Source organism: Bos indicus x Bos taurus, chromosome 12 (assembly GCF_003369695.1).
Source record: "Bos indicus x Bos taurus breed Angus x Brahman F1 hybrid chromosome 12, Bos_hybrid_MaternalHap_v2.0, whole genome shotgun sequence".
NCBI classification, from domain to species: Eukaryota; Metazoa; Chordata; class Mammalia; order Artiodactyla; family Bovidae; genus Bos; species Bos indicus x Bos taurus.
In genome coordinates, this window is record NC_040087.1 from 25,596,772 (window position 1) to 25,613,584 (window position 16,813).

General features: G+C 39.1%; 1 protein-coding gene across 11 annotated transcripts in view; it reads right to left on the reverse strand.

Annotated features, from left to right (window-relative positions):
• Nucleotides 1-16,813, reverse strand: part of NBEA (neurobeachin) — a 673,417-nt gene that overhangs the window by 85,735 nt on the left and 570,869 nt on the right. For all 11 annotated transcript variants that reach the window (XM_027557433.1, XM_027557431.1, XM_027557423.1 and 8 more), the window contains one exon: nucleotides 152-292. In XM_027557433.1, coding sequence (XP_027413234.1) covers nucleotides 152-292 — 141 coding nt within the window. The remainder of the gene's footprint in view (nucleotides 1-151; nucleotides 293-16,813) is intronic.

Genomic DNA, 16,813 nt, shown 5'->3' on the forward strand with positions numbered 1-16,813 from the left:
TCAGGTTTTGCTAGTTTGGCATCTTTCATTTCTACTTCAGTGGTCTCTAATCTCTGCTTAAAACTAATAAGTATATTTGATTTTTATTTAATTTCCTTATATTAAATACTGAGATATTAAAGGCAAACTGTAACTTAATGAAGGCACTCACGATTCGAACAAGCCAGGATAAGGTGGATGTTGCCGTAGAATAATGTGTGTTGTAATGGTAGGGAGGACTCTGATCATCTTCCCAGGTCTCGTAGCGCTCCGCATAAAACACAGCTCTCTTTGGGTTCAAAGCACCGATCGGCTGTAAAAAGAGAAAAAGAAGCACTGTGTTTAATATAGTCATATTAGATATTCAACATTATAACTCTTTACTTGAAAGTATTTACTGTGAATTCATTTTAACAATAGACTATGTGTTATTTTGCATTATATTTTTACCAAATTTGATTTTGATATTGACATTTGATTTTGATAATCACTACATTTGTTAAAATTCACTCAAGAAATGATTTATGTATGCAGGGTTTCTAGGTTTTATTGAAAGTTTCCATAAACTAGATTCTCAGAGATGAGCCAGTTTAAACTGTTAAGGCAAAACCAGTATTTTGGTGTTATTTTGTCTACCTAACCACAGCCATAATGAATATTTAGCTTGATCACAGGAAATCGAGTGAGAAAGTGAAGAAGCAGTTGACCATGTGACCATCACATTAGAAAAATCTTGTCTTAATAGCCAGTTACCCAGAGTGTGAAAGACAGTAGTCACACATATGGAAACCCTGTTGGAATTTTAGTCCCATTATTATACAGATGTAGCAAGTATTCTTTTATTAAATTCACCTGGAAATCTGAGGCTGGTGGAAATAATCCAGACAATTCAGATTCCCTGGAAAGCATTGTGTTAAGGCCATTAAGTCTTGTCTTAGCAACACCACTACACTACTGATTACGACATTAATCCCTACAGTGGAACACATGGTAAAATGCTCAGGATACTACATATGTGTGTGTATATATATATATATATTTTTTTTTTTCAACAAAGTATATGTTAGTTGGACCATTGTCTCAAACTTCCCAGGACACCATTTATCAAGATTTTCTAACATGTAGTACTCACGATTTCAAATAGCAAACTGCCTTAGCTTAAGTTTTTGTCTGGTTTTGACTTATTGGCATATGGAACCCATTCATATAAACCTAATAGCTGCACTGCTTTGTTTTAGGTTGCATACTGTAAGAAACAAAAGTTTCTCTAGAAAGCAAAAGATGAATAGTATGTAAAATATATAATTCCTTTATTTCAAAATGTAATATTACTAGTTAGCTATGAAGTTCCCCCCAGGGCTTAATTTTAACAAGAGAAGTAGTAGAAAATTAGTGTTTCAGTGGAAGACAAATAATGTTACACAAGAGAGAAAGATTAATAAATTGCTTGTAAGCTTTTTCTTTGGGTCTCAGGGGACTAATTCAAACAATACCATGATGTCAGCAGTTAAAAAGTCTTTTAAAATTTTCATAATAAACTCTTATTTGCAAGGATTCTTATCCTGAATATTAAAACTATTTATAAATTATGTTATTTTTCCTTAAACTTAATTATGACTTAACAAAGACTAAATAATGTTTTCAAAACTTTGGCTTAAATATAGTTTTTAAATATTCTAAGGCTTAAACCTTATTTTCTGCTAAATGTTACTGCCTATCTCTCAAAAATTTTTTACTTGCATACAGAAAGCAATGTAACTTCATTAAATGTCAACAAAGTATTAATAATATTTAACATAAACATATAATTTTTTGGTAAAAGGGCAATTACTACAATAAAATTAATGTTGAGTTCTATTACAAATTAAAATAGTAAGTTGTTCATTTAAACTGGCCTATATATTTTATGGTATTCTCAGGTGGCACAGTGGTAAAGAATCTGCTTGCCAAAGCAGGAGATGTGGGCTCAATTCATGGATCGGGATGATCCCCTGGAGAGGGAAATGGGAAACAACTCCAGTATTTTGCCTGAAAAATTCCACGGATAGAGGAGCCTGGCAGGCTACAGTCCAAGGGGTTGCGAAGAATTGGATATGACTGAGCATGCATGCACATATTTTATACTTTTTAGATATGCAGATAAGTTTTTCTAATTCAATATTATAAATTATAATATAATTATTTTTTCAGAGCATTTAAATGTTGAGTACTTTATTCTGTCTTGAATAGGCTTATAGATCTTTCATATGCATAAAATGTCTACACAATCTCTCAGGATTGACCTTACCTGACACTGTTCTGCAAGGCCTCACAAAACCAAACCCCCAAAAGGGCCTCATGGCTCTTCTTCTAATCTTTTCCAGGCTTCCCTCAACTACTTGAAAGTAGAAAAAGTAAAAATAAATCTGTACGCTTTTTATTTTATTCAAGTTCCATCAAAGTCATTTTATTGGAGTGTTTTACAGAATAATATGTTGTAGGAAACAGCTGCCCTGTATTAAAGCTTATATATGCCTCCACGAGTAATTTCTTAAAATACATGTCTACTGTTGAATTTTCATCCAATGCATTTAGAAATACATTTTATAAAACAAGTATAAATAGTTTGGCTTGTACTTATTATTCTTCTATTATTTTACTTCAATCAAGAAGCAATACTTTATTTAAAGGAAAAATGCTTCAAAATATCTGTTTGGGAAATGAGTTTCATCACAGATGACATATCTTCTTATGAGATCCAAATAGATATATCTATCTATCTATGTCTATCCATCTGTTTGGCCTACGTACCAAACTATCTACCCACTTACTTACCTACCTATCATCAATCAATTAGTCACCTACCTATACCTATCTACTCAGTCACTCACTTGTCTGACTCTTTGTGACTGCACAGACTGTAGCCTGCAAAATCTCCTCTCTCCATGGAAATTTCCAGGCAAGAATACTGGAGCAGGTTGCCATTTCCTCTTCCAGGAGCCCGACCCAGGGATTGAACCTACGTCTCCAGCGTCTCCTGCATCGGCAGGTGGATTCTTTACCACTGCATCACCTGGGAAGCCCATACACCACCTACTTAACCCATGTATAAAGTGATAAGGCTGCAAATTTGTTACCCTTTTAAAAATTGAGCAACTAATGCAATGTCAATACCACTTGGATTTAGTAAATAAATAAGGTAGAATTATGATTTAAAAAACAGAACACCTAAAACTACACTTAATGAAATTTACACATTATTTTGCAATCTTTTTCGATTTTCATCATAACTACCATAGCAACAATCAGTTTTATTTTCTCTCAAACAGTAGGCATTTAGATATAGCCAGCTCTGGGCTTTTTAGGAATTCCCACATGAAATTTATAACTGAAAGTTTACAGCTTGCTACTAGATTTGCTATTTTGTCCTTGTGAATTTGTATGTCAAGTTGATGCTTAACATATTGCAGAAAATTATGATAATAACAATGCAAAATTTAAAATAATTTTACCTCTATACTTTATTATTATAATTCAAATTCTAACACTGCTATAAAGCCTGTATAGCTTGTAAAAAGCATTATTTTCAATATAAAATTGATGGAAATTACATGTGTAACATTATCATGTCTACATGAAACACTATAAAATTTACTGAAGAAATGCTGTTGAGGATTTTCTCTGCTCAATCACTTAATTTACCTGTTTTGAATACTGAGAGAGAGATTTGTTTCAGCAATAGTATCATAAAAAGCTTTGTTTCCTGATAAACTGTGATTTTTATTGTATGGGACAAAATTCCTGACAGATGCTTATGGAGATTTACATTACTAAAGGCTCTGAGAAATATTACTGTAAATAGCATTGCTTAACTGTGTCTATTCCTACTAGAACATCATCTTTCTTTTGTTTTGCTACTAAATGCAATAGAACTAGTGTCTGCTAAAAGGTACTTTGAAAAATTCTGGTTAGAATAATTATAGTATATATTTTTGATTGTTAACTTTTTTTTGGTTTCCTTTTCCTATTTTCTTTTCCCTTCTGTTCTTTTCAGTTCAGTTCAGTTCAGTCGCTCAGTTGTGTCCGACTCTCTGTGACCCCATGAATAGCAGCACGCCAGGCCTCCCTGTCCATCACCAACTCCCGGAGTTCACTCAAACTCATGTCCATCGAGTTGGTGATGCCATCTGGCCATCTCATCCTCTGTCATCCCCTTTTCCTCCTGCCCCCAATCCCTCCCAGCATCAGGGTCTTTTCCAATGAGTCAGCTCTTCGCACGAGGTGGCCAAAGTATTAGAGTTACAGCCTCAGCATCAGTCCTTCCAAAGAACACCCAGGACTGATCTCCATTAGAATGGACTGGTTGGATCTCCTTGGAGTCCAAGGGACTCTCAAGAGTCTTCTCCAACACCACAGTTCAAAAGCATCAATTCTTCAGTGCTCAGCTTTCTTCACAGTCCAACTCTCACGTTCATACATGATTACTGGAAAAACCATAGCCTTGACTAGACGGACCTTTGTTGGCAAAGTAATGTCTCTGCTTTTGAATATGCTATCTAGGTTGGTCATAACTTTCCTTCCAAGGAGTAAGTGCCTTTTAATTTCATGGCTGCAATCACCATCTGCAGTGATTTTGGAGCCCAGAAAAATAAAGTCTGACACTTTCTACTGTTTCCCTATCTATTTGCCATGACATGATGGGACCAGATGCCATGATCTTAGTTTTCTGAATGTTGAGCTTTAAGCCAACTTTTTCACTCTCCTCTTTCACTTTCGTCAAGAGGCTTACACTACCATGACAAAATAAATAAGTTACAGGGTTATATTGTACAGCAAAGAGAATATAGCCAGTATATATAATAACTTTAAATGGAATATAACCTATAAAAATTTTGAATCACTGTTTTGTACCTCTGTTACTAATATTGTATATCAACTACACTACAATTAAAAAAGGGATAAGAAAAAATAAATTTCTCATTAAAAAAAAAATTACTCTGTGGTCCTTGACTAAATACTATCTTGAACAAACCAATTTTTAAAGACATACAGTAGGTAACTAGAAAAACCTGACTATGGTCACAGTTTTAGATAATATTAGGGAAATACCATAAAGTTTTGTTAGGTGTAAAGATAGTATTCTGGTAATGGAGGAAAATGTATTTTTCTTATTAAAATATTTAGGGATAAAGTGTAATATTTTTAATTTACCTTAAAAGCACTTCGGTAAAACAAAAAAAAGCTAAAATGTTAATAATTAACATCTAGGTATTGGGTAAGTGGGTATTAATAACTGTTGGTGCTTTTCTTTTGAAAAGTTTTATAATAAAAAGTCAAAATAAAATAAAAATGGAATGTAAAAACCAAAAAAAATCTTTCAAATTCTAACCAATAGTGCTTATGTTTTAAGTTGTTCTTATTGATAAGAATGCTTTTAAATTGGAAATTTGTGGTTGTAAAATGTGTGAAAATTTTGGTCTCTTAAATAGATTAAATCTCCCCTTTGCAGTTTTATGCACACTATTAACTTGCTTAATATGGCCTTTCATCATCAGGTGAAATTCCGCTAATCACAACACTGTTCCCACTTACATTCTTAAGAAATGGAGTCTGAAGTAATGAAGCATTAATAAAAGGAAGTGTTAGGAATTATATTTTGTTGGCTTTAACCGAGTGTATTTCTTTTAATACTTTTTCATAGGGTGAATAAACACAATTAATTATATTATGAAAAAAGATAAACTTTGAGCCAAAGTTGCAATTTGATTAGCAAAGTTTATGAGCACGTTAGTACATGGGTTGGTTCCACATGGGACCAAAGTCTCTGCAGAGGGAGAGTGGCTCACTCCAGGCATTGCTGTTGCCTCCTCTGCTTCTATTTGACATGGTTGTCTCAGCGTTTAGGAAATGTGGAGAGCATCTAGGAGATAACGTAGTCAATAGGCATTTAATTTAAAAAAAAAAGTACATTCTACCTATTGTGGAGAAATTATAGGTAAGAAATGAGAAGGAAATACAACCTGTGTTAACTAGTACAATTTCTCCTAGAACTGTGGGGATAAAATGAGAAAATCTATGTACACTACTTTAGCACTATGCCTGGCACATAACAGTACATGTCAAATGTGGGCTGTTATTATTCAGTTCAGTGCAGTTCAGTTGCTCAGCCATGTCTGACTCTTTGCGACCCCATGAATCGCAGCACGCCAGGCCTCCCTGTCCATCACCAACTCCTGGAGTCCATTCAGACTCATGTCCATCGAGTCAGTGATGCCATCCAGCCATCTCATCCTCTGTCGTCCCCTTCTCCTCTTGCCCCCAATCCCTCCCAGCATCAGAGTCTTTTCCAATGAGTCAGCTCTTCGCATGAGGTGGCCAAAGTACTGGAGTTTCAGCTTTAGCATCAGTCCTTCCAAAGAAATCCCAGGGCTGATCTTCAGAATGGACTGGTTGGATCTCCTTGGAGTCCAAGGGACTCTCAAGAGTCTTCTCCAACACACAGTTCAAAAGCATCAATTCTTCCGCACTCAGACTTCTTCACAGTCCAACTCTCACATCCATACATGACCACTGGAAAAACCATAGCCTTGACTAGACGGACCTTTGTTGGCAAAGTAATGTCTCTGCTTTTGAATATGCTATCTAGGTTGGTCATAACTTTTCTTCCAAGGAGTAAGCGTCTTTTAACTTCATGGCTGCAGTCACCATTTGCAGTGATTTTGGAGCCCAAAAAAATCAAGTCAGCCTCTGTTTCCACTCTTTCCCTATCCATTTCCCATGAAGTGATGGGACCAGAGGCCATGATTTTCGTTTTCTGAATGTTGAGATTTAAGCCAACTTTTCCACTTTCCTCTTTCACTTTCATCAAGAGGCTTTTTATTTCTTCATCACTTTCTGCCGTAAGGGTGGTGTCATCTGCATATCCGAGGTTATTGATATTTCTCCCGGCAATCTTGATTCCAGCTTGTGCTTCCACCAGCCCAGAGTACATGATGTACTCTGTATACAAGTTGAATAAGCAGGGTGACAATATACAGCCTTGACGTACTCCTTTTCCTATTTGGAAGCGGTCTGTTGTTCCATGTCCAGTTCTAACTGTTGCTTCCTGACCTGCATACAGGTTTCTCAAGAGGCAAGTCAGGGGGTCTGGTATTCCCATCTCTTTCAGAATTTTCCACAGTTTATTGTGATCCACACGGTCAAAGGCTTTGGCATAGTCAATAAAGCAGAAATAGATGTTTTTCTGGAACTCTCTTCTTTTTCCATGATCCAGCGGATGTTGGCAATTTGATCTCTGGTTCCTCTGCCTTTTCTAAAACCAGCTTGAACATCTGGAAGTTCACGGTTCACATGTTGCTGAAGCCTGGCTTGGAGAATTTTGAGCATTACTTTACTAGCGTGTGAGATGAGTCCAATTGTGCGGTAGTTTGAGCATTCTTTGGCATTGCCTTTCTTTGGGATTGGAATGAAAACTGACCTTTTCCAGTCCTGTGGCCACTGCTGAGTTTTCCAAATTTGCTGGCATATTGAGTGTAGCACTTTCACAGCATCATCTTTCAGGATTTGGAATAGCTCAACTGGAATTCCATCACCTCCACTAGCTTTGTTTGTAGTGATGCTTTCTAAGGCCCAATGGACTTCACATTCCAGGATGTCTGGCTCTAGGTGAGTGATCATACCATCGTGATTCTCTGGGTCGTGAAGATCTTTTTTGTACAGTTCTTCTGTGTATTCCTGCCACCTCTTCTTAATATCTTCTGCTTCTGTTAGGTCCATACCGTTTCTGTCCTTTATCAAGCCCATCTTTGCATGAAATGTTATCATTTTGCTGTTATCATTACCCTGGATAATTCCTAAGAAAGTTAGTTTAAAATATCTTAGTGAAAAGTACTCAATTTTACATAAAAACAATAGAGGTAAAAATAAAATACCTTAAATCTTCATGTGTCAGTTCTAAAAGATGTCAAAGTGCTAAATAGTGGGGTGATGATGAGTCTGTAAGTTTCAAGATCATCACTACTCACTGTTCCATTTCAGCTGGGAAACAAGGTTCAAAGAGACTGACTCTGGCCTAATTTTGCCACAATGATGCTATATTTTAGATGTGACACATGGCAGGTGAAATAAAAGCACATACAGCACACAGGAGAAAAGTGCTCCAGCTGTTCCCAGTTCCTTTTTTAACAGGTTACATTTTTAAAAGTAGGACAGGCTGCAGTATTTTCACCTCTCTATCTCCCTTTCTGAAAGGATAGGACACTTAGCTAAATGGGAAGGCATGAGAAAAGAGGCTAAGCAGATTTTAGCATAAGCGGACAAATTAGGACTGGGTGGGGACTTCTGTGTAAATCCTTAAGGCTCCCTGTCACCCTCTATGTGTCCCCAACAAACAACAGTGGAGAAGAAAACAAACCAAAAATGTATCGCTATTTCTGTGTGTGTGTGTGTGTGCATACTAAGTCGCTTTGCTGCTGCTGCTGCTGCTAAGTCGCTTCAGTCGTGTCCGACTCTGTGGACCCCAAAGACGTCAGCTCACCAGGCTCGCCCATCCCTGGGATTCTCCAGGCAAGAACACTGGAGTGGGTTGCCATTTCCTTCTCCAATGCATGAAAGTGAAAAGTGAAAGGGAAGTCGCTCAGCCGTGTCCGACTCTTAGCGACCCCATGGACTGCAGCCCACCAGGCTCCTCCGTCCATGGAATTTTCCAGGCAAGAGTACTGGAGTGGGGTGCCATTGCCTTCTCCGCTAAGTCACTTTAGTCATGTCCAACTCCTTGAGACCCTATATATAGACTGTAGCCCGCCAGGCGCCTCTGTCCATGGGAGTCTCCAGGCAAAATAATGGAGCCTGCCATTTCCTACCCCAGGGACCCGACCCTGGAATCGAACCTCCCTGTCTTCTGTCTCCTGCATTAGCAGGAGGGTTCTTTACCACTAGAACCACCTGGGAAGCCCTTCTGGGTACTATGTTTCTGTGTTAGTCACTCAGGCAGGTCCAACTCTTTGCAACCTCACAGGCTGTAGTGTGCCAGGCTCCTCTGTCCATGGGATTCTTCAGACAAGAGAATGGCTTGCCATTCCCTTCTGCAGAGGATCTTCCCGCTCCCGGGAATGAACCCTGGTCTCCTGCATTGCTGGCAGATTCTCTACCGTTTGAGCTACAGGAAAGTCCTGGCTACTATAGTGAATGTGAATCAACTTGTTTCTTTGTCTGCACTTTTCGTGGTTTTTCTTCTTTCCAATTAGAAGGAAAGGAGCATAATACACAACCAGGTGAACTAAAAATGACTGTCAGCTATTCAGGGTATGGGCCAGTTCTTAACTGTCTTTTTCTTTCTACTGCCTGGCACAGAGTAGCTGTGCAATAAATGCTTATGTAATGAAAGAATAAGTTAATGAATACAATTATTAATTTGAAACTGGTGCCCTTTTGCATAGTACCCCTTGCAAATTATTGCCTTCAGTTTGGATTATTCCATGAGTTTGAAACAGTATCCTCTGCCCACAGGATTTTCCAGACAAGAATACTGGAGTAGGTTGCCATGTACTCCTTCTGCCTGGATCTTCCAGAAGCAGGTATTGAACTCAACCCCTTCATACATTGGCGGGTGGGTTCTTTACCACTAGTACCACCTGGGAAACCCAAAACAGTATCCAGATTTTGCCAATACATATCTTGTCTTAAGCAAAGGAAAAAAGGAAAGATATATCCATTTGAATGCAGAGTTCCAAAGAATAGCAAGGAGAGATAAGAAAGCCTTCCTCAGAGATCAATGCCAAAAAACAGAGGGAAACAATAGAATGGGAAAGACTGCAGATCTCTTCAAGAAAATTAGAGATACCAAGGGAACATTTCATGCAAAGATGGGCTCAATAAAGGAAGAAATGGTATGGACCTAACAGAAGCAGAAGATATTAAGAAGAGGTGACAAGAATACACAGAAGAACTATACAAAAAAGATCTTCATGATCCAGATAAGCACGATGGTGTGATCACTCACCTAGAGCCAGACATCCTGGAATGTGAAGTCAAGTGGGCCTCAGGAAGCATCACTACGAACAAAACTAGTGGAGGTGATGGAATTCCAGTAGAGCTATTCCAAATCCTGAAAGATGATGCTGTGAAAGTGCTGCACTCAATATGCCAGCAAACTTGGAAAAATTGGCAGTGGCCACAGGACTGGAAAAGGTCAGTTTTCATTCCAATCCCAAAGAAAGGCAATGCCAAAGAATGCTCAAACTACCGCACAATTGGACTCATCTCACACGCTAGTAAAGTAATGCTCAAAATTCTCCAAGCCAGGCTTCAGCAATATGTGAACCGTGAACTTCCAGTTCAAGCTGGTTTTAGAAAAGGCAGAGGAACCAGAGATCAAATTGCCAACATCCGCTGGATCATGGAAAAAGAAGAGAGTTCCAGAAAAACATCTATTTCTGCTTTATTGACTATGCCAAAGCCTTTGACCGTGTGGATCACAATAAACTGTGGAAAATTCTGAAAGAGATGGGAATACCAGACTACCTGACTTGCCTCTTGAGAAACCTGTATGCAGGTCAGGAAGCAACAGTTAGAACTGGACATGGAACAACAGACCGCTTCCAAATAGGAAAAGGAGTACGTCAAGGCTGTATATTGTCACCCTGCTTATTTAACTTCTATGCAGAGTACATCATGAAAAACACTGGGCTGGAGGAATCACAAGCTGGAATCAAGATTGTCGGGAGAAATATCAATAACCTCGGATATGCAGATGACACCACCCTTATGGCATAAAGTGAAGAAGAACTAAAGAGCCTCTTGATGAAAGTCACAGAGAGCGAAAAAGTTGGCTTAAAACTCAACGTTCAGAAAACGAAGATCATGGCATCTGGTCCTATCACTTCATGGCAAATAGATGGGGAGAGAGTGGAAACAGTGGCTGACTTGATTTTTCTGGGATCCAAAATCACTGCAGATGGTGACTGCAGCCATGAAATTAAAAGACACTTACTCCTTGGAAGGCAAGTTATGACCAACATAGTCAGCATATTAAAAAGCAGAGACATCACTTTGCCAACAAAGGTCCGTCTAGTCAAGACTATGGTTTTTCCAGTGGCCGTGTATGGATGTGAGAGTTGGACTATAAAGAAAGCTGAGCACTGAAGAATTGATGCTTTTGAACTGTGGTGTTGTGGAAGACTCTTGAGAGTCCCTTGGACTGCAAGAAGATCCAACCAGTCCATCCTAAAGGAGATCAGTCCTGGGTGTTTATTGGTAGGACTGATGTTGAAGCTGAAACTCCAATCCTTTGGCCACTTGAAGCGAAGAGCTGACTCATTTGAAAAGACCCTAATGCTGGGAAAGATTGAGGGCAGGAGGAGAAGTGGACGATAGAGGATGAGATGGTCGGACGGCATCACTGACTCAATGGACATGGGTTTGGGTGAACTCCAGGAGTTGGTGATGGACAGGGAGGCCTGGCGTGCTGCAGTTCATGGGGTCGCAAAGAGTCGGACATGACTGAGCGACTGGACTCAACTGAACCTTTTCTTAAAATAGTACTTATCCGTCAGTTTTGCAACAGAAGGCAGTCTAACAAAAACGATTTTCACATTGGGTTCTATGTTAAGGCGACCTTCAACATACATTTAGAACAGATTTCTTACTTGGCCGTAGCTTTTTTTGGCAGATGGTATATAATTAAACTTATACATTCACATTTTCATGTTCTAACCAGTTTTATATCATCAGAGTCAGCTACCAATATACTTAGTTTTGCCCATTTTTCATGTTTTGTTAAAGCCTGAGCATTAGGTAAATTACATGCTAATGCAAATAAAACTAACTTCATCATAGATATTGTTAATTTATAATGAGAAAGAAAGATAAAATGACCGTAGAAACTTGCACCACATTGCCTAGTTGAGCACTCCCTACGCTAACAAGGTAAATAAACCCTTTTCTATGTGGTGTGTCGGCGTTTGACAATATCAAGGGTGGACCGTTGAGAGTATTCACACTTCAGTGCATCCATTTGCATTATCACATTTCTAAACCTCGAGGCATTATCACTTCCTTTTTAAAGTGGCATAATAATTTGGGAAATAATGGTAATGGTTATCATCATCTGTCAATCAAACAACTCCTGTGTTAACAAAACATATTTTTTCCACACAATGAATGGGTGTGTGTGTGATGTCCTATGCTCATGTCAATATTAGTAAGATTTGGCTCTTGTGATGAAACTATTTCATTTATCAGAGGGCTTGACTGGGAAATAGGAAAATTCCATTTACACTTTAGTGAGCAAGGGGCTGTGCTTCATGTCAAAGCCACATAACCACTCTAATTGCAGAGTAAAATTCACGGGTGTATGTAGATAACTGAAACAGTGGCATATATCATGCTTTAAGGTAGATTTTGCCACAAAGTCACATCTCCATGAGGAAAATCTGTATAAATTTGGAGAAAAATCTCTACACTCAGTGTTGGTTGAGTACTGAAAAGATATGTCAATGATGGGTTGTTTCATTAGCTGCCCATCATGTCAAACAATACATATGACCTCTAACCTGCACATGTAATGAATAAAACTTGAACTTGTGATGTCTAATCTGAAGAGGGGTCTAATATATTTTACTGATGAGGAACTTACTTTAATTGCTCCTGTGCTCTTCAAATGTTTAGTTAAGTGGGTGAAGGAAGAGTAAGAATATTATAAATGCAATAAAATATTTCATTTAAATAAATGTGTATCTCAAATTTAAATAAACATTTAACTTCAGTAATTTGATGTTTAAGGCTTTCGTTAACTTGGAAATCTACACAGATGAAAAAACAGTCATTTATTGCATGAGAAGCATTTCATATTTTATTAAAAATTGTTGCTTTTGATTTTATTAAAATAAAATTAAATCGATCTTCATCACTAGATCGCTTCCAATCACGAACTCTCAACTGAGAGTTACAGAATTCTGCTTTATTGGCCCCTAGTCACTGAATGCCACTGTGTGTTGGGCATTATGACGGATGCCTTACCTACATTATTGCACCTAACTTACAACTCCATGTGAATACTGTTGTGTTCATTGTAAAGAAGAGGAAACAGAGGTTCAGAGAGCTTAGGAAACAAGCCTAAGTCTGCATAGCGGGTGAGAGAGCTACATTTGAAGAGCTCACATTCTTTCCATGTTCTGTTTATGACCTCTCTCTTTTCTCCTCTTAATTTTAATACCGATACACATAAAGGAAAACTGAAAAGGTGCGATGATTCTGGAGCTAGCCTTTCCCAGCAGCCAGTACAGAGAACAGAAACCTCCAGTATTCCCCTCTCTCTATAACTGAGAGCTGAGTGCCTGCTAAAGCCGACTTTGTGAAGAGTAAGAAAGCCATCTCCAACTCATATTGCTATCCTGCCCATGGCACTGAAGCCCCAGGGAAGGTATGTCTGGGGCAGACCGATTATTTTTATTTATTTTCTCATTTTTGGTTCTTGTCTGGATCCTATAAAAATATCATTACTAATTTTTCCAATGTGATTTTGTTGAGTATTGGTGGCAGTTTAGTTGCTAAGTCGTGTGCGACTCTTGAGACCCCATGGACTGAAGCCCACCACGCTTCTCTGTCCATGGGATTTTCCAGGCAAGAATACTGGAGTAGGTTGCCAATTTCTTTCTCCAAGGGATCTTCCCAACCCAGGGATTTAATCTGGGTCTCGTGCACTGCAGGCAGATTCTTTACCAACTAGCTACCAGGGAATTCCTGTTAAGTATTAGATGTGGCTTAAAAATGAAATAGCCATTGTTTTGTTAATATTGTCAGAACATTTTGGGGAAGTATGTAAGAAATGTATGTAACAGCTGAATTATGTACTTAGATCAGTTATGGGAAGAAACAGACCCAGGTGTACACAGATGTTTTACACCCTTTCCTAGCCCTCTCATTTGCTTCAGTGAAGCATCCAGGATTCCTTGAGAGAGAGATCCTTCTTTGCATTGAGAGTTAGATCTGGATTTTATGATACAAGCAATTTGTAGGAGAGGGGCTCTTTAAGAAAAGCAGCATAAAACTATAGATGTACAATTAAGGGCAAGTGATAAGAAGAGGCCCCTGAAACTTGAGGAGCTTTGAAGTTTAAGCTTCACTAGCTTAAATTAATTATGATAAATTTATTTCTGACTCCACTTAATGTCATATATTACAACCATTGTGTTGTTTAGTCACTAAGTCACACTCAACTCTTTTGTGACCCAATGGACTGTAGCCTGCCAGGCTTCTATGTCTATGGGATTTCCCAGGTAAGAATACTGGCCATTTCCTTCTCCAGGAACTCTTTCCAACCCAGGGATCAAACCCGTGTCTCCTGTACTGGCAGGTGGATTCTTTACGACTGAGCCACCATGGAGGTTCATATATTATAATTATTATTGTCGTTCAGTCGCCACATTGTGTCTGACTCTTCATGACCCCATGGGCTGCAGCATGCCAGGCCTCCCTGTCCCTTACCATCTCCCGGAGTTTGCCCAAGTTCATGTCCCTTGCATTGGTGATGTCATCCAACCATCTCATCCTCTGTCATCCTCTTCTCCTTCTGCCTTCAACCTTTCCCAGCATTAGGGTTTTTTCCCAATGTGTTGGCTCTTTGCATCAGGTGGCCAAAGTATTGGTGCTTCAGCTTCAGCATCAATCCATCCAATGAGTATTCAAAGTTGATTTCCCTTAATATTGACTGGTTTGATCTCCTTGCTATCCAAGGGACTCTCATGAGTCATCCCCAGCACCACAGTTCAAAAGCATCAATTCTTTGGCACTCTACCTTCTTTATGGTCCAGCTCGTACAACCGTACATGACTACTGGAAAGACAATAGCCTTGACTATATGGACCTCTGTTGGCAAAGTGATGTCTTTGCTTTTTAACACACTCTCTAGGTTTGTCATAGCTTTCCTAACAAGAGGCAACTGTTTTCTAATTTCATGGCTGCAGTCATCATCCTCAGTGATTTTAGGACCCAAGAAGAGGAAATCTGTCACTGCTTCCACCTTTTCCTCTTCTATTTGCCATGAAGTGATGGGGCCAGATGCCATGATCATAGTTTTTTAATATTTAGTTTTAAGCACAGCTTTTTCACTCTCCTCTTTCACCCTCATCAAGAGGTTCTTTAGGTTCTCTTTGCTTTCTGCCATTAGAGTGGGTGTTCATTGGAAGGACTGATGCTGAGGCTGAAACTCCAATATTTTGGCCACCTCATGCAAAGAGTTGACTCATTGGAAAAGACCCTGATGCTGGGAGGGATTGGGGGCAGGAGGAGAAGGGGATGACAGAAGATGAGATGGCTGGATGGCATCACCGACTCAATGCACATAAGTTTGGGGGAACTCTGGGAGTTGGTGATGGATAGGGAGGCCTGGCGTGCTTCGATTCATGGGGTCGCAAAGAGTCGGACACGACTGAGCGACTGAACTGAACTGAGCACATATCTGAGGTTGTTGATATTTCTCTTCATAATCTTGATTCCAGCTTGTAACTTATTCATATTATATGTGTAGTAAGCAACCTACTGCCAATTAGTTTGTTCTCCTTCATAACCAATGAACATTCCTTGAGAGTTAGGTCTGTATCTTAAAATCCTCTTAGCACCTTGGAAAGTTCCTTTTACACAGTAGCTCTGCTGCTGCTGCTAAGTCACTTCAGTCATGTCCGACTCTGTGCGACCCCATAGATGACAGCCCACCAGGCTCCCCTGTCCCTGGGATTCTCAAGGCAAGAACACTGGAGTGGGTTGCCATTTCCTTCTCCAATGCATAAGAGTGAAAAGTGAAAGTGAAGTCGCTCAGTCGTGTCTGACCCTCAGCGACCCCATGGACTGTAGCCCACCAGGCTCCTCCATCCATGGGATTTTCCAGGTAAGAGTACTGGAGTGGGGTGCCATTGCCTTTTCCACACAGTAGCTCTGTGTATACAAACCTGTAGTTCATTTGCTATTGTATAGATTACAGAAACTATAAAGAAGAAACTTTAAGATATAGTATATTTGACATTTTATGATAGTGAGTTAGTTTAAGCTCCCTTTCTTTAGGGTATAGGAATTCAACATTCCTCTTGTCAACTCTCAGCCTTGCACATGAGGAGACATTTTCTGGGATTTCTAAGAAAGCAAAGTTTCTTTTGTCTTTCACATGAGGAACTTGGTGAGATGCTTTCTTTGGATAGTTTGATATGAGTCTGGAACTGTCATGGTCATTTTGCTCCTAAAAGGGGATTTCCTGGAGCTACAGGAAGCTATCTAGTAGAGAGTGAATATGAAGCTCACAGAGGGGAAGGCAGAGCAGAATGGTGGAAAGAACTCGGTACTTGGTAGCATTATTTGCATCACTGGAAAAAGAAACCTGACTGAAAACTAAACCTTCCTCCTCTGAATTTTTTTTAAATTTAATTTAATTTTTTAACTTTACAATATTGTATTGGTTTTGCCATATATCAAAATGAATCCACTACAGGTATACATATGTTCTCCATCCTGAACCCTCCTCCCTCCTCCCTCCCCATACCATCCCTCTGGGTCGTCCCAGTGCACCAGCCCCAGGCATCTAGTATCGTGCATCGAACCTGGACTGGCGACTCATTTCATATATGATATTATACATGTTTCAATGCCATTCTCCCAAATCCTCCCACTCTCTCCCTCTCCCACAGAGTCCAAAAGACTGTTTTTTAGTTGTGAGAACCAATAATGTTGATTTACTGTTCAAGCCAACTGCTTAAGCTGGGCTGTCTGAAACCTTCATCAGAAGTCCTGACACAACTAGTATTTATGAAACCAATGCAATGCAGAGGTATAAAGAAAGAAAAGAAATAATCTGTGACTTTTTACAGGA